General features: G+C 45.1%; 1 protein-coding gene across 1 annotated transcript; it reads right to left on the minus strand.

Annotated features, from left to right (window-relative positions):
- Nucleotides 1-1,252: 1,252 nt before the first annotated feature.
- slc24a5 (solute carrier family 24 member 5) lies at nt 1,253-8,341 on the minus strand (the record flags this gene model as incomplete). The annotated part of the gene is made up of 9 exons (XM_080538803.1): nt 1,253-1,575; nt 3,020-3,121; nt 4,460-4,666; nt 5,205-5,488; nt 5,935-6,035; nt 6,276-6,379; nt 6,554-6,637; nt 7,773-7,952; nt 8,185-8,341. 9 exons carry the CDS (start codon nt 8,339-8,341, stop codon nt 1,253-1,255), a joined length of 1,542 nt encoding a protein of 513 aa, XP_080394929.1.
- Nucleotides 8,342-25,421: the final 17,080 nt, after the last annotated feature.

Genomic DNA, 25,421 nt, shown 5'->3' on the forward strand with positions numbered 1-25,421 from the left:
ATCAAGTTCTTCGCAAGTGGCATTGATTGTAATGTGAGTAGTACTGGGCAAGAACAAGTGCTGTCCAATAGCAGGATGAGCACACTGTTCCAGGGTCTGAGTCATGTATCATGTACCCCCCTGTTAAACCATAAAGGCCAGTGGAAACTTTTGGGCTGCTTCTATTTATGGCACTGTCCTCTGTCTTCCTCTTGTGAAAGGGCAGCTCGTAAACACTTATCAGTACAGCCTGGACAATACCACCTCCCCCTCCCTCTGCCCTGCTTGAGAAACTACAAGATAAGGTCACATGAAATGTCCTTTAAAATGGCACCTTTATTTCCTGAGTTGGGGCAGCAGCAGGGCATTCACACTCAGCAGATATGGAATGTTTGTTCCCTACTCTTCTCAACGCGTGCACTTGTTCACCCGTCTCGTGGATTTTAAAGCACTGGACTGACGGGCTGGAGAGAATAGGAATTTCCTAAAATATTTCTCATAATTTCACATAATCAGTTATGTTACCAGTCCAGTCCATGTGGGTGTGAAAGAGTGCATACTTCAGAGAGGGGTAGAAGACCAACAGCAGCCTTGTTGTCTCAGGACCACATGAACACGGTCAGGATGTCAATGTCCAGCAGGGTATTCCATCAACGACGCTAAAGGAATTTAAAGATTTTTGTTAAGTCTTGCAAGATTTATTAAAATAAACCCAGATTTTTTTCTGGGTCTCATGAAACGTATCAAAATAAGCCTTGATTTTCGTTTAGCGACGTTGATGGAATACCCCCCTGGTCTATATCCTGGCTAATGGTCTTCTGTAAGACCATGGTAATCTCAACCCTAATGAAAATATGGCACTGAATACCAACAACATACTAGCCCCAAGGCACATAGCTTATTTTACAATATGTTCATTTTTTTCTGTTTAGTAATTGTTATGTACAATGTTTTTTATACAGTTGCAGTGTGAGACAGTAACGTTTTTCTAAATCTGGTTCTGAATCCGTAATGCAGTGTATCTGTATCTGGCTTAGGGAGAAGGATGCCTTATTTTGGTGACTTGGTCAGATGTTTGGTCTTGTTGGGTCTTTGTTTAGTCTCATCAGGGTCTCAATACACTTGTGGTTGGGTCTGAAGAGGTTGGGTTTGTCTGCATACAATACATCCAGTGTCAAAAAGACATTAACACAACAGTCTTGTTCTGAAGAGGTTGGTTGTCTGGATCAGAGGGGGGAGGTGGTTCTGGTCTTCTGGACCCCATTTCTGCTGCTCAGTCACCGCACAGTCTGATGGGGTTGTTCCCGATGATGCCCAGTTCATACAGGATAGCCAGAGTGGCGAAGAGGATGTAGCAGAACAGAGAAACGACCCCAAGCTTCCAGTCCAGCTTCCAGCCGTTCAACTGAACGGCTACGAACAAGAAGACGATGGAGAGGAGGAGTGTGCTGGAGATCCAGAAAAGCCCGGTGCTGTTGACTTCCACAGGGTTTTGAGTGTCCACAAACACTGTCTTGATGAACCAGGGCAGGCCCAGACACAGCATGTCAAACACGTTAGAGCCCACAATGTTGGACATGGCCATATCCGCTTTCCCTGAGAGACACAAGAAACGACACAAGAATAGATTTAGTGAGGCAAAATTCATATTTTGAACAGTGGTTTTGTTTGCCCAATACCGCTTCGATATCCAATCCTCCTAACCCCTAGATACCAGTGAAGCAGTGGAGCCTGGTGGAGGTAGAAATCAGAGGACGGGCTAATTGTTATGCATGGAATGGAATGAGGAACCATTCCTGAGCCTATCCTCCGATTTCTACCTTCACCAGCCTCCACTGCTGACAGGCCTATCATGACAAGTGAAAGTGGCCTAGACTCAACTCCGATCACCAAATCAATGTCATTCACGATGAAGATGTTGAGATTGTTGAGTCCTATAAGTACCTGGGAACGATGTTTGACTGTAAGTTGAGGTTCAACATGAATACTCAGTCCACTGTTAAAATGGCAGTAGAGAATGTATTTGTTGAGGAAGCTGAACTCTTTTAGTGGAAGTGAGGCCATCTTCTTACCTTCTCCTTTATCTGTTGGTTCAATGGTCTATCCATAAAGGACAAGAACAGCCTACAGAACCTAGTTGAATGAATGAATGAATGAATGAATGAATGAATGGTCTTTATTGTCATTGCTATAGTACAGGTACCAAACAACGAAATTTGGGAGGGGTGGCTCCCCTGGTGCTAGGAAAGAAAAAAAACTAAAAAAACAAGAAGGGAAAGGAGCTGGTTTAAAGTGTGCTCCAAAATAACGGGAGTCAAACACAGAGACCTGTGTTCCCTTTGGGAGGACCAGGTGGTTAAGAAGGCAAAGAGCATTATCAGCCAACCCCTCCATGCTCTGGCTCACCACTTTTTGCTGTTGCCTTCCGGCCGTCGTTTTAATGTTCCTCGGAGTAAGACCAATTGTCACTCCAAATCTTTTATCCCTTCAGCTATCAGACTACTTAACTCAGATGGTGATCACTTCAAGTAGACTTACCATACACTGTTCTTAGAGTAGTTTTTATTTTATTTTTCTGATTTCTTTTATTATTTTTCTTTTATTATTTTTTATAATAAAAGGTGCCCGTTAATGACCTAGTTGTCTGTTTACTGAACTGTGCTTGACATGACATTGTACTGTGGTATGTTGTTTCTGTCCTAATGAGGAGTAAGCTACAAATGAATTGCCCCCAGTGGGATCAATAAAGTTGTCTGAATCTGAATCTGAATACTGTAGTTAGTTAGTTGGTGTTACATTTACATTTACATTTTTGGCATTTAGCAGACGCCTTATTCCAAAGCGACTTACAATCAATACATTTGAATACTAAGCATGTGAATCAGCAGTCCACCATTCGTTGCAGGAAGAGTACTCTAGCTCGGGCCCGGGGCCACTGATAGAAGGAAAAACCTTCTCCCTATTATCGCCTTCTACTAAAATTATTTATTTATTTATTATTTAATGTTTTTCTGGAGAAACTGAGAAACAGTACAATTACCTTCTCTGGCCACCATCACACTGGCTATGGTGTCAGGTATACTGGTCCCAGCAGCCAGCAGAGTCAGACCCATGACCGTGTCAGGGATGTTCAGGGTCTCTCCTACACAGGCACATGCACAACACACAGGGGTCAGATACAACACACAAGAATCAGATCAGATAGAACACACACACACGCGACACAGGGACAGATACTGTAGAACACACAGGGTCAGATAAGAACACAACACACACAGAAGGACACAAGGACACGACTAAGAGCTGATCTAATGACCTTGCTCATTGATGTTGATATCAGCAAGTGTCAAGTAGTCTACTTCAACAATCAGTGGCTCCCCCATATGTTTTGTTTGTGAGGAATCGCCAGCAAGCCTGGACTTACTTGTGACCCTCAAGATGGACAGAACAATGCCCCGTGCCACACCCAAGTCCAAATCCGCAATACACTAGCAGGTCTCAACCCAGTGTTGACAACCCCTGCTTTAACTGACTGCTTATAATGGCAGTGCTCAGATGTTACTACAGCAGTGGGCGGGAGGGAAACACATACACGCACGCAAGCACGCACACACACACACACACACACACACACACACACACACACACACACACACACACACAGCCCCATCAACCCCTCTCTCCTAGAGGCCTGGGGGGGGTTCAATAGGATTTACTCTCTGTCCCATGCTTCCCCTGTAAGAAGGCCCCACTTTGCCCTGCTGTCCCACGTGAGCCCCAGGACGGCTGCAGGATAATAATCCCATTATACTCCACTACCTCTACCACCATCACATGACGAAGTCCCCCCACCTACAGCCTGATCTCTGGTCAGTTTTGTCTTTTCCTCCCCTGATGGTATCCATTTAGATGGGAGGAATGTGAACTGATTCTGGAACAGTGCCTAGGGACTCGTAGCTCACATGATTCTCCCTGTGACGTGGGTCTGAGACCGGCCTTTAATCCTGCTGTTGGCGGCCAGGCCAAGGCCCGACCGTGCGGGCGCTACAGCCCACTGGAGCTACACTAAGCTCCCCGGGACTCAACCATGGAATCTCTGGAATTAGCCAGCAGACGGACATGTGATTCGACTCTGCATATCACACATTTTCTCACATTTTCTTTAAAAAAACCTCTCCTAATCCAAGACTGGACTTCCATAACAGACTGATATCCACTAAAGGGGAGTTCACATAAACTGTACATATACGTAAATGACAGAATTCTTCAATTCTTCTTGTCAGGAATATTCTAATGCATTAATTTGAATTGCTCTGGATAGCCATTGCATGTATCAAGCATGTACTGTATAGATGTAGGAAGTTACAAAGACTACTGGAGAAGAGTGACAGAGATGTTAGGGTTTAACACAGGTTTTTGCAATGTGTGTTACATACAGTAGGTGTTCAAAGATGCTTAATACAATTGAGAACTGATTTACCGACGATGGTTACCATCCACACCAGTATGTATGTGAAGGCAGAGATCCAGACTGCAGACATGAAGAATGTCACCATGTACCATTTCTTCCAGAACCTTCTCCTGCAGTCTGGAACGGTCAGGTATAGCACAATGATGGCGGGCAGGGACAGAACCCAAAGGATCCGCTTCAGGTCGTGTTCTGGCACTGCAAACACACTCTTGTGACCTGAACATGCACACACACACGCGCGCGCACACACACACACACACACACACACACACACACACACACACACACACATACACACACACACACACAGACACAGACACAGACACAGACACAGACACACACACACACACACACACACACACAGACACAGACACAGACACAGACACAGACACAGACACAGACACAGACACAGACACACACACAGACACAGACACAGACACACACACACACACACACACACACACACACACACACACACACACACACACACAGGGCGTAAGTCACGGTCCTGTTTCACTCTGCACCACACAGACAGACACAAAGGGAATGTGACCTGTCCCCACCACTAACACACTGACTCTCACGTCTAATCACATTACATCATGCCATCTAGTACAATATGTGCTCTTTCTTTATGTGCAAAAATAAAACAGTGATAGTGATCCCGTAACATTATGCTCCTCATTACGGTATCTCTCGTAAGTATGACACATTGCACCAGGTCATAAATGTCAGGTGTTTGATAGAGCGCTACCTTCAGGAATCTCATTGAGTCCGTGCAGGCTGAGGGAGAGGTGTGAGTAGCCCGAGTCGTCCTGGAAGATTCCACTGTCTGCCCTGGAGCGCCTGGCCACCCGTAGGCTGGTGTCAACGTTCCAGCCCGTCAACGGCTGTGTCTCGCCACTCTCCTCTGAGTCCTTGCCGAAACAGGCGCAGCAGGGGCTGAACTTCCTCAGGAAGTATGTGCTGATGCGCAGGTCAAAGCACAGGACCATGATGTACAGACCATACACCAGTAAAAGACACGCAGCATCATACCTGAGGCACAAAACAACATTAGTCATACCTGAGGCATGAGACAACATTAGTCATACCTGAGGCATGAGACAATATTAGTCATACCTGTCACCTGTGCGAGTTTCATTTCAAGCCAAAAGGTCAAGTTATGGCGAGACTTCCTGGGGAAATGTATTTGTATTTGTGCTATGAAGCTATGAGCTTATTTTATTGTGCATTGTATTGCATTCATGGACGGAATGTGGTGAACAAATAAAGTTTAATTGATTGAGTAAGATTCCATAAACAGCTACCAGAGGGGAGGCCTCAGTACTGTACTGAAGGTTTCTGTGTAAATGAGTCGTATAGTGTTACTGTGTTTAAATGAGTCATATAGTGTTACTGCGTAGCAAGAGATTGAGGAAGTAGGCGCGCGCACACAAACACACACACACACACACACACACACACACACACACACCACTCACCAGTACACTTTGTTATCAGAGATGATGGCAATAACAGCAGAGACACTGATGGCGTATGCCAGGCAGTCCCTGAACAAAGGCCAACAGGTGAGACGTCCCACCTTAAACAGGAAACAAACACAACACATCTTTACAGTTCACACACTGAGACATAATGTGCACCTGCTTTGACCTACATAAACTGTATTATGGGTGGTTATTATATGATTGAGCTGAGCTGTACCTTGTTAGCTAATCCTCCCCAGAATACTGTGTGTGTGTGTGTGTGTGTGTGTGTGTGTGTGTGTGTGTGTGTGTGTGTGTGTGTGTGTGCGCGTGCGTGCGTGAGCGTGTGTGTATACCACAGAGGTCAGAAGTCCGCAGAAAGCACAGATCCCCAAGAGGTTATAGACAGCTGATCCTACGATGGTGCTCACCCCGATGTCTCCCTTCGTCACAAACACCCCTTGGGCACACAGCATACAGTACTCTCCATTAACAGTCAAAAAGAAACAGATGAAGATGACGCTGGTGATTATTGTAGGTAGGTGCAGTACAGTACTATTGTATCAGTAACCTACAGGATAACTTTACATGAATATCATATCAGTGATTGAGAGTTGTTTTGCCTGATACTTACCCAGAAATGCTGTGACTAGCTCAGGTGCTGAACTTCCAGCAGCCATAAAGGTAGCGCCAGCTACATCCTGAGACAACCCCAGACCTGAGGTAGAGACAACACAGTTCTGATTACCACACACACCTGATAGGACCTGTCATGATGGATTTTGGCATATATCATGATATAGCACCCCCCCCCCCTCCCAGCATATTACCAGAATCAGCAGATTGGGACCTCTATAGTTATTTTAATCACCAAAACTATACATTACACATTTTTTAATGTATAATTGTTTTATAATTTGCAATATACGATGAATTCTGTTGTCGAGCTACAGTATGCGCGCCTCTATCTTGTGCTCCCTAGCACCATGGACCACGCCCCACAACAGCCATGTGTGTCTGCCATGCCCATGTGTTGCTAGCTTTGTTATCAGAAAACAAAATTGTATGAACTAACCGTGCAAACGAGAAGCATTTAAAATGAGTGAAAACGTGGAAGGTGCTTGTGGGGGTTGCTGATGATGAAGAAGAATTAGTTCGGAAAAAGGGCTTCATCTGTCTTTGGAACTGGTTTGGATTCTAAATATCTGACCTCAACCAAGACACTATCGTCTGCATTGCAACCTAATATGTCGGCGGCCTATGACTGCGAAAGAAGGTAAAACATCAGTAAAAGCATCATTCTCCACTGGTTGTCCACATTTTAAAAATAAATAACGATGGAGAGATAAGATAACTTATGCCATAGTTTAGCACTCGTGGCAACGTTGTCACATGCCACAGGTCAACACTGAAACTAGAGACTGTTGAAAGTGGAACTAGCCATTTTCATTGTGTTGTTTAATTCAGCTCTTAGTATTTCTGTCCTGCATGTTTTCACTATTTTGTTTTAATAGTTTAACTGTTTTGTTGTTCCCGTCTGACTGAAGGTTGTACTATAGGTCCTATGTAGGAAAAAGGTCCTATGTAGCAAACTGTTTATCCTGCATTTCTGCTCTTCTATCATGCACTTTATTCATTGTGAAGGTCAAAAAGTTAAATTATTTGCAAGATTATATGCATAATAAAAAGATAAAAAGTGTACATTTTGCCCCATGTGTTTCTCAGGTTTTATCAGGTTAAAAGCAATCTTTATCAACTTTGCAGGGCTCATAAAATGTGATTCATTTAGGCCAAATCGCCCATCCCTAATATGTACTACTGACTAACATAGACAGACTGAGACAGTCACTTACGTTCACTGATAACTTCCAGAGATGGGAGAAAATAATCGTCACACACTATTGAAACAGCCAAAAACATGTAGAAAATGAGCATAAAATGTATGACAAGCCCGCCGTCCTTTCTCTCTTGTAGAGTGAAAAAGCCCTCTGGAAACTCAGACGACTGTGGCGAGATACACTCTGTTTCATTGTCTGGAACAACAGCCACACATGTTTCATAAATAACATTACAGTGAAATATTGGATCATATATCAGTATTATTGCTGAATTATTATTATTGCAACATTGTCTCAAGGCTTAAGAGGAATGTTATGGTAATATGTTCCGATTTGTCACCACCATTAACAATGCAAACATTGTCACACTTTTAAGAGGTTTATATAATTGATTATTCACACTTGATAATAGGAAATGAAAACTTACCAAGAGCTCGACGCACTCTGATAGAACCTGACTCCTTTGCTGCTGTTGCAGTGAATGAAACAAGGTGAACCGTGCAATACAATACTAATACTAAACCTAGAAAATAAGGTATAAAATCTCGTCTCTTCTTCTTGTGCAGAACTGCGTTTTCATACATTGTAAAAAAAATGTTGAATCCTATGAATTATATCCAGATGTCATGAGACTGGTGCTCTATAGTTAAATTGTCATACAGTTTGTGTTTAAGTTTGTTATAAGACGACATCTACCACTAAACTAGACTACAAGCTGCAAGAGAGATGATTGGGGAAAGAAAAGCATCTTTTAAGGACTTTTCTACTCAGAATGGGAGATCACGGGATGAAATCATTCCAGTTGAACACACTCCTGCCCCCGGGCTCATTGGGTAACTAGCTGCAGACCTCCTGGGATAAAGGTCACAGAATGGAGAGATTAACAAGAATGAAACATTACACCCATTTAAAATGAATTAAACGAGATTACACACAGATACTGTGTACCATATTTATGGTGTGCATACACAGAATAATCCTCTCCAAACTGGTTGATGCAAAAGGTGTGTAGGTTGTGATATGTGGACTATAACGGATTGTATTTTTATTTAATTTTTTCATATTTTTTTATTGAATTTCACATAAAGACATGTACACAACAGGACATCAGAACAACTATTGTCCGTGGGGAAGGTTGTTGTCCTAGATAAGAGTTTTTATTTATTTTTTTGGGGGGGGGCAGGCATGTCACATATCAGAAATAAACGGAAAATAAACAGGAAAAAAAATGCCAATAAATGCCATAGATACCCTAATATATGGGGGGATCACCCCCATCGGAGACAACATCCAAGTCTTACAATCCTAAACACAGCGGCAGCCCAAACACCAACACAGCAAATAATATACATTGGGACCCATACATGTATTTCTTATTATAAAACAATGTCATAATGTTTGTAAGCAAGTCCAAAATCACCCAAAAGCATGTCAAAAAGGTGAGAAATGACTCCAATAAATGTGGGCTATTAGAAAATGTTTGACATTTGGTGAGTGGTAAAAACTGCTTTATTCATTAGTATCATACTCAGACAATCCCTTGCTGGATCAATGTCGTTTATGTGACTGCCACAGGTGAGGGTCACTGGAGGAATCTGGGGTATGAGTATGTACCAACAAGTGGGCCTTCCAAACCAGGGATGTGGAATCTATAATAAACTTGTGTGTGTTCATATGCAAATTGAAACATTTGTGCATGAAAAGGAGGCCTCGTATTAGAGAGAAGTGGCAATGATAAGCTCTCCGGTGCTTTTCTACGGTGGCCGACAAGGGCAAACGCGCTGCAAATACCGAAACGCGCTGCATATAGAGAAACGCGCTGCATATAGAGAAACGCGCTGCATATAGAGAAACCGACAAGGGCAAACGCGCTGCAAATACCGAAACGCGCTGCATATAGAGAAACGCGCTGCATATAGAGAAACGCGCTGCATATAGAGAAACGCTGCAATTCAGTTCACAACACAACGGAAGTGTTCTCACAACACAACGGAAGTGTAGAAAACGCTGCAATTCAGTTCACAACACAACGGAAGTGTTCTCACAACACAACGGAAGTGTTCTCACAACGGAAGTGTTCTGGGGGGGAACGATAAGTGGAACGGACCGGAGACGTGTTTTTGAAGAAGTTCCGAAAAGCAGTTCTGAAGAGGTTGTGGAGTGAAGAGGCGACATAAAAGGTACATATTATATTTCTTATTTATGTCTGCAGATAACATGTGCTGTATTTCAAACCGAAGGGCTCATTCTATGCCCTACACCCTACGAAGGGTTCGTAGAAGCTTGTGCAGTGGAGGGATTCTTTATTGGGAATTCACAGCCGACTGAGGCACTCTCCCCTCCCGCGACGGAGGGTTATCAGCCTGGCTGGGGTTCCATACTATAATTGTGTTAGTATTAATGTTAATACTATAATTGTGTTAATATTAAATAATAAACCATATCAATGCCTGTCTTCCAGGCTGCCATGTTTTGTCCTTTCTGTGGCCAAGATCTGGGGACTGTTCAAGTCTTCTGTGGCTCATGTGGCAAAAATGTACAGTTTGTAGACATGATGATTGTATTTGAGTTTGTTTGCAGAATATGGGGTACAACACACCTTTGGGAATACTAATGCAATAGTTTTCAGTATGGAAGCCTACTTTCCTGAATGTAAGATTGAGGTCATGCTTAGATTGTAGACTAATTTATTAGAAATGTAAGTTATATAATAATTGTATACAATTTCTCGATGCATATGATTAAACAGTTGGGTATAGGGAGTGTTTTTGAGTCCCACTGCCATGGGGTAGAAACAGGTCTTATGGCCTGAACTTTTGGTCTTGATAGACCTCAACCTCTTACTAGCAGGGAAGGGGTTCAAACAAATGGTGTTCAGGGTCAGAGGGGTCTGCCATAATCTTTCCTGCACTTCACCTGGTACTCAAGGCGTATAAGTTAAGTCCTGAAGAGAAGGCAGATCAGATGATGTGCTGCAGCTTGTCCTAGCAGAAAATGTTGTCTTTATTATATTTTTCTTTCTTTTTGTTTATCAGGCTCAGCATCAGACAGCCCCACAGAAGAGGATCTGATTCTAAAGTACTTCCATGATGGCTACAGCTACGATGACATTTTGGATTTCCTGGCAACGACTCACAATGTTAAAATGAGCCTTCGCTCTCTGAAGAGCAAATTGAGAAGTTTCTCTTTGTGCAGGCAAACAAATTACTCTCCTGTTGCTACTGTATGTTCTGCCATACAAGAAGAGCTGAAGGGACCAGGCCAGCATTATGGTTACCGTTCGATGTGGCAGACATTGCGTCAGAAGTACTCTCTGACAGTGAGTAGGGATAAAGTCATGGCTTTGATGAGAGAGCTTGATCCGTCAGGAGTTCAACTTCGTGCAAGACGAAGATTTGTAAGGAGAGTTTACAGCTCCTATGGACCAAACCATGTCTGGCATGTGGATGGCTATGATAAATTAAAACCATACGGTTTGGCCATTAGTGGCTGTATAGATGGCTACTCCCGCAAAGTGCTGTGGTTGGTGTGTGGAGCAAGCAACAATGACCCTGGGGTCATTGCTCAATACTACCTGCATTATGTCTCAGAATGTGGGGTCATACCAATGCGGCTTCGAACGGACTGTGGCACTGAAAACGGCACAATGGCGGCAATCCAGTGTTCCTTAAGATCTTCACACACCGATGACTTTGCTGGGGCTGCCAGTCATATGTATGGCTCCTCAACAGCAAACCAACGAATCGAAAGCTGGTGGTCATACTTCCGCAAACAGAGGTGTCCTCAACTTTTAAAATATTTCTTACACCCCTAGTAGGGAACACAGTATATCTTAAAATACCCATGGAATTTCATTCGTTCTGATTACTTGGTGGTACATCTAGTTGTTGGAGCATTGATTTCCATTCCACTGAACTGATCAGAAACACCTTAAAACACAGAGGGACCCCTTCTATTTAGTAAATACCTTTTGTGGCACTGCAGGTTTTCTGTTGTTTGATGATCATTATGCTAATTCTAAATCCATTACATGGAAATGCATCACCTACAACAAACTACATCTCTAATTTGAGTGTTTTTTCAGATCTCAATTCTGGATGGACCTCATGAATGACCTGAGGGAGAGATTTGTTCAGTGGCAGTCATGAGCACACATGCCTAGTGCGGTTTGTGTTCATGGGTGTGCTACAGTGGGACCTTGATGAATGCAGGGAATAGTGGAACACACACACCATCAGACCTGTTCACCAGTCTCGTTGTCCATCTGGGAAACCAGATGTCATGTACAACCTGCCTCACAGGTTTGGTCAATTAAAATTATTTTTTCATTCTTGTACTTTCATTCACAATTCACATGTACTTCTAATTGTCTAAAATGCAATCAACTGTAGTTGCCTGTTGAGTAGCTTTCAATTGAAATACTTTTCTCTAAAAAATGATTATTTGATACAATGATACATTTATAACAAAATGTTTTAAAATGTTTGAAAACAGTACAGTTAGTGTGCCAGTTAACTGTTACCCACAGGTTTGGCGGAACTGACTGTGGGTTCAAAGTCCCACCACACGAACTGGGCCAGTTTGTTTCGGAGTCTACCTACAGTCCATGTGGAGATCAGCATCTCCAGGGACACTTTGAGAACCTGCAGAGAAGGCTTGGTCTGATGCAGGCCTTGACCTGGCAGTCTGGTGTACAGAACTATATCAGACTGAAGAACATGGCTGATATGTCATGATATGTGAGTACACATTTCAAAGAACAAAGTTAACCCTTTAACTACTGAAATCTAGTTAAGCCAGTTTAGTTTACTGTAGTCCAAACCCTGGGGAATTTTGTATCCCAAAGTCCATGTTGTTCTGAAACTCATTGTAATTCATGGCCATCGGTATCTCTATTGTGTTGGCGCAGGTTCTGCTCATTGGGAAGCGTGATGTCCGCAGAAAAAGCAGTTTGGGTGGTGGCTGGATCCCAGAGGGAGGCAGTGCGTCGAGTCCTGTGGCGAACATGAGGATGTCCTGGAGGAAGATTCCTGTTTGTTTCTCTGAAAAAAGTAGATTTAGTTTAGTTGTAAAATATAATATTTCAATGGAACTGCCAGCAATAGAAGATGATATCAAGATGACATAATTAAAAGATCTGGGGACTGTTCAGGTCTTCTGCAGGGTAGGGAGTGTGTTTATGATGAGATAATTAAAATAAACCTTCTGTGTCAAGAAGATAGTCTCTCCAGAATCCGAGTACACAGGTTTCTTCCTGTCGCCTTGTGCACCCTGCTTCACTGAGCTGAAAAATAAAAATACCTACGGCTTAAATTCAGATGTCAATCCTCGTCTGGTTTCTTTGAAAAACATTAGGTTTAAAACATACAATACCAGCACATTTGGCATATTGGTGCACACTGCCCGTAAACATTTGACAAAGATGCAAGAAATACATTGAAAATCCACACAATTCTGAGTAAACTAGCAAATGTGTAAAGGTTGCATCTGTCAACACAGCTTACCTGTAGAAGTTGTTCTGACCCCGGGCACATTTGTCTTGTCTTGTTCCTGGACTGCGGTTTGTCCTCCATCCTAGTTTTACCCCAAAAATTAGCAGTTAATTTAATGACAGTGTTATTGGCTTAGTAACTAAAACAGCACACATTACATGTAGTTTGGCTTGGTGAATTAATGAAATTATTTACAGGCATTTCATAATTTCAGGTTCACACATTCAACACTAGAGGATATGGATTTTCTTACTTGATGAGATGCTGTCTGTAAGCGTCTGGCAGGTCAGAAAAAAACAACAATTTAAACTGCTGTACTGTATTGTGCTGCTTGTGCAAGAAAAGTTCATGTTGACTGTGCTGTGTTTTACCCTTGCAAAATGTTCTCCATTCTTGGAGTGCTCACTTCATTTGGAGTGCTCACTTCATTTGGACCGTCCCACACCTGCATACAACACACAAATGACAGATTAGATCAAATGAAAATATTATCAAAATATTGTCAATTCACTTCATTTAAGGAGAAATGCCATGATGCAAACTGACCACGGTGTCTGAAAGTGGACTGTCTCCAGATGCCAAATTAACCATTTGAACCACACCGTCATCATCTTCACTTGACGACTGTCCACTGTAACCTTTGAAAAATAATAATTGGCATAATTGATGTGGGTATAAAGATGAATTTCACTCATTGCCTCAGTTTTACAGAGTGGAGCTTAAAGGGGTAGTGGTGGTCTAGTGGATAGTGAGTTGGACTTGTGATCGGAAGGTTGTGAGTTCAAATCCCGCCTGAAACCACACCACTACTAGTGTGCCCTTGAGTAAGGCCCTTACTCAACTTACCTTACTCAACTTACTCAACTTACCTTAGCCCTCAGTTACTCCAGGGGGAATGTCCCTGTAATTCGTAATTGTAAGTCGCTTTGGATAAAGGCGTCTGCTAAATGGCAAAATTAAAACAAGGTGGAAACTTGCACTTACAACTGTTTGTGAATTGTTCACCAGGGCAAATGTACAGTGTTATTCTTTGGTAGGCCTTTCCAATGGCCTCCTTGTATTTCTCCACTGTGAAAGCGGTGTCTGTTCCTGGAATGTTTCGAACTTCCTGACCATCGGGGTACAGCAAGACATAGGCAACATCTTTCATGTCCTGGTTAAAATCTTTCAGCTTCTTTAAAGCAGCATCCAACAGTTGGTCAGATGACCATTGTGGTTGAACATCAAGGGGAAGTGACTTCCCTCTCACAGGTTTAAGGAAGTCACCTGTCCTCCTCATAATGCCAACAAATATCTTGACAGAACCAGCCTACGTTATGTCTGAATACGATCCAACGGCTAATTCCCAATAAAGAATCCCTCCACTGCACAAGCTTCTACGAACCCTTCGTAGGGTGTAGGGCATAGAATGAGCCCTTCGGTTTGAAATACAGCACATGTTATCTGCAGACATAAATAAGAAATATAATATGTACCTTTTATGTCGCCTCTTCACTCCACAACCTCTTCAGAACTGCTTTTCGGAACTTCTTCAAAAACACGTCTCCGGTCCGTTCCACTTATCGTTCCCCCCCAGAACACTTCCGTTGTGAGAACACTTCTGTTGTGTTGTGAGAACACTTCCGTTGTGTTGTGAACTGAATTGCAGCGTTTTCTACACTTCCGTTGTGTTGTGAGAACACTTCCGTTGTGTTGTGAACTGAATTGCAGCGTTTCTCTATATGCAGCGCGTTTCTCTATATGCAGCGCGTTTCGGTATTTGCAGCGCGTTTGCCCTTGTCGGTTTCTCTATATGCAGCGCGTTTCTCTATATGCAGCGCGTTTCGGTATTTGCAGCGCGTTTGCCCTTGTCGGCCACCGTACTTTTCACCTGATGATGTTGATAGTTTAGGAATCAGTTTGGTGGTGACCGTCGGCTTGCCGGATAGCATGCTCCTCTACTGTATGGATAGAGTCGGAGGCGTGAGGCACTACCATCAAAGGGTAGCAGGGTGTACCATCAAAATGGCTCTACTGTCACCTAGTGGTGAGTAATGGTAAGTGCTCTGTTTCACCTGAACCCACAGAATGATGTAATGGTAGTAACCTCTGGTGGCTTTAAGCTGTGAATGTAAAAGCTGTGAGTATTTTCTATCCATATGGTGTCAATGAATCACACTGTTAATGTGCATGATTAAATTCCACTGTGAAATAAGAAAAGACAAGGAATACAACAGACTGAATGCAACACAAGCACATTTACTGAATCATTTAGGTGGTCTTCTGGGTCTTCCTGGAGGTCTTCTTGAAAGGGTTACACAGGCCCTTGTTGACAGCTGACACCATCATCCTGAAGAGAGCTGCTAGAGACACGATAAGGAGAGAGAGAGAGAGAACATTAACTTAACACAGAATTAATGTTTTACAAGGATTAGGCCTACATTTTGTCTCATAGTGGATTGATATGTGTCGATACGTGAACTCAACATCTCACATCAACATCTCACATCAAAGAGAGCCCAGCGATACATACATCACCTCTGACTCTCTACCAGATGAGCTGAACAGCTTCTGTGCCCGCTTTGAACAGGATTTCACTTACCTCCTAGAGAGAACCCACTACACAGACAACACAAAAGGAACTCCGTTCATCACGTGCTAGAGGTTTTCAAGCTCATAAATACACACAAAGCTGCAGGACCAGATGGAATCCCTGGACGGGTGTTTAAACTGTGCGCAGAACAATTGGCTGGTATCTTTACCATCATATTCAACCTCTCTCTCTCTCCACGGGCATAGTGCCCTCTTGCTTTAAGTCATATGTCATCATCCCGGTACCGAAGAAGAGTAAGGTGACATGCCTAAATGACTGGTGCCCTGTTGCTCTCACCTCCATAGTATGCAAATACTTTAAGAAGATCATCAAGATCCTGATCTGCAGGGAGCTGCCACCTTTCCTAGACCCCCACCAATTTGCCTACCAAGGTAACAGATCGACAGATGACGCCATTACCACGGCACTACACACAACCCTCACACACCTTGATAAGAGAAACTCTTATGTGAGATGCTGTTTGTAGACTACAGCTCGGCATTCAACACAATAATCCCCTCCAGACTCTGCAGCAAGCTCAGGGTTCGCTGATCACACAACAGTGATTGGCCCGATTACTGACGGCGACGAGATGGCCTACAGAAGTGAGGTTGACCGTCTGGCTCAGTACAGCTAGGCCAATAACCTAGCTCTCAACGCCGACAAGCCAAAGAGCTGGTGGTGGACTTCAGGAGACCCCATCACCATCAATGGGTCTGCTGTAGAGAGGGTAAACAGCATCAAGTTCCTGGGGGTTCACATCACCAACGACCTTACCTGGGATGAACACACCAACCAAGTGGTGAAAATAGCCACCATCTCAGGTGGCTGAAAAAGTTCAGCTTAGGGTCCAAGATACTGGGGGCCTTCTTCAGAGGAACAACCGAGAGCATCCTGAAAGGCTGTATCACTGCCTGGTACGGGAACTTCACTGCCCTAACCCACAAAGCGCTGCAAAGGGTAGTGCGGACAGCCAAGAAGATCAGTGGTTGTGTGCTACCCTCCATCCAGGACACCTACAGCGACCGGTGTGTGAGTAAGGCCCTCAGGATCATAAAGGACCCCAGCCATCCAAATCGGAAATTGTTTGAACTACTGCCGTCGGGGAAATGGTACCGTAGCCTTAGGGATAAAACCCAGACGATGTCAAACAGCTCCCTCAAGCAATCAGGCTCCTAGGGAAATGCACTGGCATAAGGCAAAGGACTGTCCCCCCCATACCATCCCCACTGCATTAATAATATATATTATGACTACCTGATTACTTGAACACTACCTACTTGAACTCTGTGCTGCTCCATATCTGTACCATATTGCACACCGTATGATAGTGTGTTACATCTCACTGCAACATGCACAGCATTTTTTGCACAACCTGACTGTTGAACTTCCCGTAATGTTGATTACATTAATAATGTTGATATGCTGATTTGCATTCTGCTGCAATTCTAATTCTGACTTGCGGACGACCTAGTAAAGCAGTTAACTGATGATATGAAGAACGCACAGTGCATTTCACTTGCTGTGGATGAGTGAATCGACAGCACTGACAAAGCCCAGCTATGTGTCTTCGTCACATGGCTACACAAGAGGAAAGGATATTTATGAAGCCAATCACACCTTTTGTGTCTAGGTTCAAGCAACTGACAAACACCTTTGGGATTTGGTAGAACAGGAGATACACAGCTTGAAAGTGCACCTGAAAAAGCTAGGAATTGTGTGATGTAATCATGTCATCATGGATCAGAATCTCAAAGAAATCGTTTCAACATCTTGTGGAATCAATGCCACGAAGAACTGAGGCTATTTTGAGAGCAAATTGCCCTACTCAGTATTGTTATTTTTTTTTATAGCGCCTTCATCCAACGGCCTCTCATTCACCCGTTCACACACACATTCACACACCAATGGCGGCCAAGCTACCATACAAGGCGCCGGCCCGCTCACTGGGAGCAATTTGGGGTTCAGTGTCTTGCCCAAGGACACTTCGACATGTGGCCAGTAGGGGCTCAAACCACCGATCTGCCAACCTTGCGATCATTAGACGGCGGGTCTACCTCCTGCGCCACAGCCGCCCCTATAGTATAGTGTTCCTAATAAAGTGTTCAGTACGTACAGTTAGGTCCGGAAGTATTTGGACAGTGACACAATCTGTCTGGTCTTTCTGCCTTTAGTTTTATCTTCAGAGAGTGAAATGCATGCTTGATCGGGTTGAGATCTGGTGATTGCAGAATATTCCACTTCTTTGCCTTGAAACACTCCTGGGTTGCTTACGCAGTATGTTTTGGGTCATTGTCCATCTGTATTGTGAAGCACCATCCAATCAACTTTGCTGAATTTGTCTGAATCTGAGCAGACAGTATATCCCTAAACACTTCAGAATTCATCTTTGATTGATTGATTGAAAACTTTATTAGAAGATTTGCAGAAGTAGGTACATAAGTACATATTACATACAAGGTCAACTAACAGGATAAAAACCCAAGAAAGCCACTGGCTTATTTCAATTGGGGTCCTTGATCCGTCTGCTTCTGTCTTCTGTCACATCATCAATAAACACTAGTGACCCAGTGCCATTGGAAGCCAGGCATGCCCATGTCATCACACTGCCTCCACGTTTTTTTTCTCAGATCATGAGCCGTTCCAAGCCTTCTCCATACTTTTTTCTTCCCATCATTCTGGTACAGGTTGATCATCTTAGTTTCATTGGTCCAAAGAATGCTGTTCCAGAACAGGGCTGGCTTTTTTAGATATTTTTGGAAAAGTCTAATCTGGCCTTTCTATTCTTGAGGCTTATGAATGGCTTGGACCTTGTGGTGAACCCTCTGTATTTGTTTGTGTGAAGTCTTCCCTTTATGGTACACTTGGATAATGATATGCCTACCTCCTGGAGACTGTTCTTCACTTGGCTGGATGTTGTGAAGGGTTTTTTCTTTACCATGTAAAGGATCCTGTGATCATCCACCACTCTTGTCTTCCATGGAAGTCCAGACCTTTTTGTGGTGCCGAGCTCACCAGTGCGTTCTTTTTTTTCTCAGAATGTACCAAACAGTTAATTTGGCCACTATTAATGTTCCCGCTATATCTCTCATGGATTTTTGTGTTGTTTTTGCAGCCTAAGGTTGCATTGAGAGCTCCGTTGACTGCATGTTGCACGTATACAGCAACAGCTTCCAACTGCAAATGCCACACTTGGAATCAACTCAGACCTTACCTGCTTAATTGATAAATAAATAATGAAAGAATAGCCCACGCTGGCCCATGAAACAGCTTTTGAGTCAATCGTCCAATTACTTTTAATCCCTTGAAAAAGAGGGAGTTACATATTAAAGAGCTGTAATTCCTAAACCCTTCCTTCAATTTGGATGTGAATACCCTTACCCTAAAGCTGAGAGTCTGCACTTTAAGCCCATATTCATTATATAATATATAAGGGGTTTTATCCTAATAAAATAAATGTACAACATAACTATAACTTTAAGATGTTTTGGTAAACAGTTAAAATAACACAAATGCTGTCTGTGTCCAAATATATATGGACCTAACTGTATATACCTGTATATATATATATATATATAATATTATTAATTATAATTGTTTAATAATTAATAATTATAATTAATTATATATATATATTGAACATACCATATAAATGGTAAATAGCCCACAATTAAATTACTCTAAGTTTCAAGTTTATTGTTACGTCACATCACACGTCACACATCACACAAGTGTAAGAGAGTAAAATTCTTAATCTTCGGTTCCTGACATTGCAGCACAATAAGGCAATATCGTCCGGGAGCCAAAGCCTGCTTTTTTGATGAACCTTGTTTTGTCAGGTAACGTTTTTTTCTCGGCTGTTTCTTGTTGCTTCGGGAACAAGGAGGGCGCCCTGTGATATCCCTTGAGCATTTTCAGATATTAACCCCTTCAAGCCCAAAATGCCAAAATCCCAGAAAAATAGGTATGAGATTTCATAATAATAATAATAATTCATTAGATTTATATAGCGCTTTTCCGAGGCTCAAAGACGCTGACAATATGGGAAAAACGGAAAACACAGAAACAACAAGCAACAGATAACTTGAGCACATAGAACACAGAGTTAATGAGGGGGGTGGGAGGGTTAGGGGAGATGGTTAGGGATAGGGGAGGTTGTATGCATGTCCAGGGGGGGGGGGCGGGGGTGGCAGGGATGGGGGAGATGGCTAGGGGTAGGGGAGGCTGTAGGCGTGGGAGAACAGGTAGGTTTTGAGTTGGGATTTAAAAGTGAGGAGTGAGGGTGAGTCTCTGAGTGGTTGAGGGAGAGAGTTCCAGAGGCGGGGTGCGGCTCGTGAAAAGGCACGGTGACCGAAGCCTTTGAGTTTTGAGGGTGGGACAGTGAGGGGAACAATGGATGAGGATCGGAGGGTACGGGTAGGGCGGTGGGGGAGAAGGAGGTCAGTCAGGTAAGGGGGGGCCAGGCTATGGAGGGCTTTGTATGTGAGGATGAGGACTTTGAATTGTATACGTTCTTTGATGGGGAGCCAGTGGAGAGAGTGGAGGACAGGAGTGATGTGGTCACGGGAGCGGGTGTTTGAGAGGAGGCGTGCAGCAGAGTTTTGGACCATCTGGAGTCTATGGAGGGAGCGGGAGGTGATGCCGGTGAGTAGGGAGTTGCAGTAGTCGAGGCGGGAGGAGATGAAGGCGTGGATGAGGGATTCAGCAGCGGGGGGGGAGAGGCAGTGTCTGATTTTTGCAATGTTTCGGAGGTGGAAGTAGGATGTCTTGACAATGGAACTGACGTGGGGATCGAATGAGAGGGTGGGGTCCAGAATGAAGCCGAGGTTGCGAGCCAGGGGGGAGGGGGTGATGGTAGTGTCGTCAATGGTGAGTGTGATGGGTCCGGTTTTTGTGAGGGTGGATTTGGTGCCGATGAGGATGACTTCGGTCTTTTCACTGTTCAGTTTGAGGAAGTTGTGTGTGAGCCAGGTTTTTATTGCGGAGATGCAGGTTTCGATGTGAGTGAGGGGTGGGTTCTGGGTGGAGTTTGTGGTGATGTAAATCTGTGTGTCATCAGCGTAGCAGTGGAAGTCCAGGTTGAATTGGCGGATGATGTGACCGAGGGGGAGTGTGTAGCAGAGGAAGAGCAGGGGGCCGAGGACTGAGCCTTGTGGGACCCCCTGTGTGACAGAGGAGGAGGAGGAGGTGTGACCGGAGAGGGAGATGAACTGGTGTCTGTTGGTGAGGTAGGAGGTGAGCCAGTCCAGGGCGGTGCCCTCAACACCCAGTTGGCGCAGCCTTTGAAGGAGGATGGAGTGGGACACTGTGTCGAAGGCTGCGCTCAGGTCTAGTAGAACTAGGATGTTGAGGGCACCTGAGTCTGCAGAGGTGAGGAGATCGTTGATTACTTTGACCAGGGCTGTTTCAGTGCTGTGATGTGGGCGGAAGCCAGATTGAAGGGGTTCATACAGTTTGTTGGATTGGAGGTGGGAGTGAAGTTGGGCAGCGACAACGCGCTCTAGGGTTTTGGAAAGGAATGGTAGGTTGGAGATGGGGCGGTAGTTGGAGAGATTGGCTGGGTCGAGAGTGGGCTTTTTGAGAATGGGGGTGACAGCGGCAAGTTTGTAGCATGAGGGAACGTGGCCTTGGGATAGTGACTGATTGAAGAGGGCAGTGGGGTGGGGGATGAGGGCAGGGAGGCAGGCCTTGGTCAGGGTGGTAGGGAGGGGGTCGAGGGAGCAGGTGGTTGTTTTGGAGGCAGTGATGATAGTAGTGATGAGGGAGGAGTCAATAGGGGAGAAAGTAGTGAGAGGAGTAGGGGGAGGGTAGTCAGGAGGGGGGAAGATGACAGCAGGGGGGGCGGGGGTGGTGGAGTTGGAGATGGAGGCAGTCAGTGAGCTATTGATGTGGGAGGTCTTGCTGTTGAAGGCGTGGAGAAAGGAGTTGCAGAGGTCAGGGGAGGAAGTTGTGTTGTTGTCCGGGGGTTGGAGTAGTGTCTTGACAGTGGAGAAGAGGGTGCGGGGGTTTCGATTGGAGGTGTTGATGAGGGTGGAGTAGTAGGCAGATTTGGCAGCTTGGAGTGCGTCACGGTAGGAGGAGATATGTTGCTTGTAGACTTCGGCATGGACAGTGAGGTGGGTTCTATTGTGTAGTCGTTCAAGTTGGCGGCCGGTCTGTTTCATGGTGCGTAGTTCAGGGGTGTACCAGGGGGAGGAGGTGGTGAAGGAGACAGTGATGGTTTTCAAGGGGGCCAGTGAGTCAAGGGAGTCAGAGAGAATGGAGTTGAGTAAGGTGGCATAGTCTTCCGGGTTGGTGGGAGTGGAGTCAGTGGGGAGGGCAGAAGATATGGACTGGGATAGAGTGAGTGGGTTGACAGATTTTATGTTACGGAAGGAGATGGTGCGTTTGATGGGGTGGCGCGGTAGGGGCAGGGGGGCAGAGAAGAGGATGCAGTGGTGGTCAGAGAGTGGGAAAGGAAAAGGGTGGGGGTTGGATATGGGTAGGGAGGCAGAGCAGACAAGGTCGAGTGTGTGGCCTTTTACATGGGTGGGGAAGTTGATGTGCTGGGTGAGGTGGAAACAATCAAGGAGAGAGAGGAAATCAGAGGTGAGGTTGGAGTTGGGTTGGTCGACATGGATATTAAAGTCACCGGTGAGTAAGAGACGGGTAGAAAGGGAAGAGGCAATGGTGAGGAGTTCAGAGAGATCAGACAGAAAAGAGGGGTGTGGCTTCGGTGGGCGGTAGAGTAGGAGTGCAGTTATGGGGAGTGAAAAGGCGAGGTATTCGAAGGATGACATGGGTGGGAGGTTGAGGTCCAGTACAGTGACAGTTAGGGTGAGTTTGTGGAGAGCAGCGAGACCACCCCCTCGCTTGGAGAGGCGGGGTTTAGCGATGTAGGTGTAATTAGGGGGGGTGGCCTGGTTGAGTGAGTAGTAGTCCGAGGGTTGTTGCCAGGTTTCAGTGAGGAGAAGTATGTCCAGGTTGTTGTCCAGTATCAGTTCAGATATGACAGGGGATTTGTTGGAGAGAGAGCGAGTGTTCAATAGTGCAAGGGAGATGGATGGGGGAGCAGGAGGGAGAGAGCGGAGGTTTGAGGGGTCAGCGGTGCGGTGTGGGGTGATGACAGGTGAGCAAGAGTTAGTCCAGAATGAGGGGATGTTTGTGCCTTCAGGGTGGTGTAGAGTCCGGTGTCGATGTTGCTGGGAGCCTCGGTGGATGTAGCGGCGGCGGCGGAGAATGCCTGCCTTGGTGGCGGCGGTGGCAGCAGCAGCAGTGAGGCGATGGTTATGGTTCAGTGAGTGAAGGTCAGTGGCAGTATAGGTGAGTATGGTGGGCGGGGGTCCAGGGCAAAACGATAGGAGCAGCAGGAGGGTGAGTCCAAGTTGGAGATGAAACCAGAGTACAGGTGGGAGCAGTTCAGTGGATAGGTTGGGAGTGACTAGTAGTTGGTGGGCAGTGAGTTGTGTAAACATGGCAGTGGACCAGAGTGACAGCGTGGTGTTGTTGTTGTTGTTGTCATCTGTATTGCCAGCCTGGGACTGAACCCGCGCGGCCAGCCAGCCTAACCGTGCCATGCCAGCGACCAAAACCTGCAGTAGTGAGTGAAGGCCGGGAAGGACTGACACTCACCTGCGGAGATGGCAACCCCCGAACCGGGGAGGGAGTGGTGGCTACCTCCCGGGACGGGGGTAGTGGCACAGCACAGCCAGGCCAGCGATGTCTGAGAGCGGCGCGCAGCGGGTCGGTCAGCAACACAAAGCCGGGGGACAGGAACGATGAGGCTGTGAATACTGCAGTCCGGTAGAGGAGGCGATGGATACTGTAGTCCGGTTGCGGAGGCGATGGATACTGTAATCCGGTAGTGGAGGCAGTGAGAGGCAGGAGGTGGCGGGGGGGAAAGCAGCGGAGGTCGGCGAAAAGTCAAAAATACAAAGCGGAGACCTCCGGGGGAAGACGGGCACGCAGAACAAGGTAGACGGCGAAAACAAGAAACCAGGACAGGATACAAAAAGACAGGATACAAAAAAGACAAAAAAGACAAGACCGGGAGACAGAAGCGAAACAGCTACGGCAAACGCAACAGGACAATTCGCAACGGGACGAATGCACAATACTCATGCACAATACTCAGTGGCGGCTGGCCGATAGAGGGCGCTGGGGCGCCGCCCCCACCTTCACTTCCTAGTTGCGATTTGTAAACGTTTTTTTAAAAAATAAACATTGTTTATTCACAAAATGCGGCTGATATTCTGTCGGCGCCTATCAGCATTCATTAAAAATCCTCCAATACAATAAACATTTTATCTGTGTGTGTGTAAAATTCACTGTTAAAATACATAGCGGGAGGAGTCGGGACGCCGGTCGAATGCAAGTCTATCGCAGGCCAAATACTTTTCGCTTACACGTGAGCTGTAGCAGCGCTCCAATTGGCTGTTTCCTATTTCTCGGCCGGGGCGCAAAAAATTGCGCCCTGAATATCCGGTTGTATAGCAGAAAATGTATTATGCTGAGGACTTCCGACTTCCGGGGCAGCGTGGATTGAATGCACGCACGACTGCTCTCCTAACAAATTAAGTTTTTTTACAATGTAAGGAGGATTTATTTCTGTAAACAAATTGAACAAATGGATTAGAAGGAGGCATCTTTTGTTCCCAACTTGAGGATATTGCAACTGGACCTATTACCGAAGTCAAACTTATCTCGTTTGTGGTCGCAATCTCCGCACCGGCTGTTAGGCTGCTGTTGGTCTTTTGCGAAGCCAGAATACACAAACTCGACCTGAAGGTAAGAGAGTCAGCTAAGATAAAAGCTACTTCAAACATTTAGTAATATCGTCAGCATGGTACGTTTTCTAATGTCGTCTTTTCGCTTGTTTGTTTATGTATTCACCCAGCACACGCACGCACACACACGCACACACACACACGCACGCACGCACACATGCACACACACACACACACACACTCACACTCACACTCACTCACACACACACACACACACACACACACACACACACACACACACACTCACTCACACACACACAATAACATTGTGCAACAACAGCGTGTGAGATGGGAAATGTGTCACTTGTTGTTAGTCAAGTCCCAAGTCAAGCTCAGCTGATCACCTTAGCCGACATTTACATGATTTATTTGTTTACATGTTTGGCATTTTAGCAGACGCCTTTATCCAAAGCGACTTACAGTAGTGTAAGTAAGTGAATCGTCTGTCCTTCAGTCATGATAGGAAAACCAAATCGATGCTGGGAGAAGGAATGGCAGACTGTATTCTGATTGTATCTTCTATGCTCTTTGTATGTTTCTATGCTCTTTGTATGTTTCTATGCGCTTTGTATGTGTCTTGGTGTAGGAGAAACGTAGGACCACGTTGGAAACAAGTGTTTCGGTACACGTTGACGTGTAGAAACTGTAGAGAGAAAATTGTAGAAATTGTAGAGAAAACTGGGGGGGGTAGAGGTGATGAAGAGGTTTGTACAGGGGGGGTAGAGGGGATGAAGAGGTCTGTACAGGGGGGTAGAGGGGATGAAGAGGTCTGTACAGGGGATGAAGAGGTCTGTACAGGGGGTAGAGGGGATGAAGAGGTCTGTACAGGGGGGTA

Source organism: Nansenia antarctica, assembly GCF_963989245.1.
Source record: "Nansenia antarctica genome assembly, chromosome: 9".
In the NCBI taxonomy this organism is placed as follows: Eukaryota; Metazoa; Chordata; class Actinopteri; order Argentiniformes; family Microstomatidae; genus Nansenia; species Nansenia antarctica.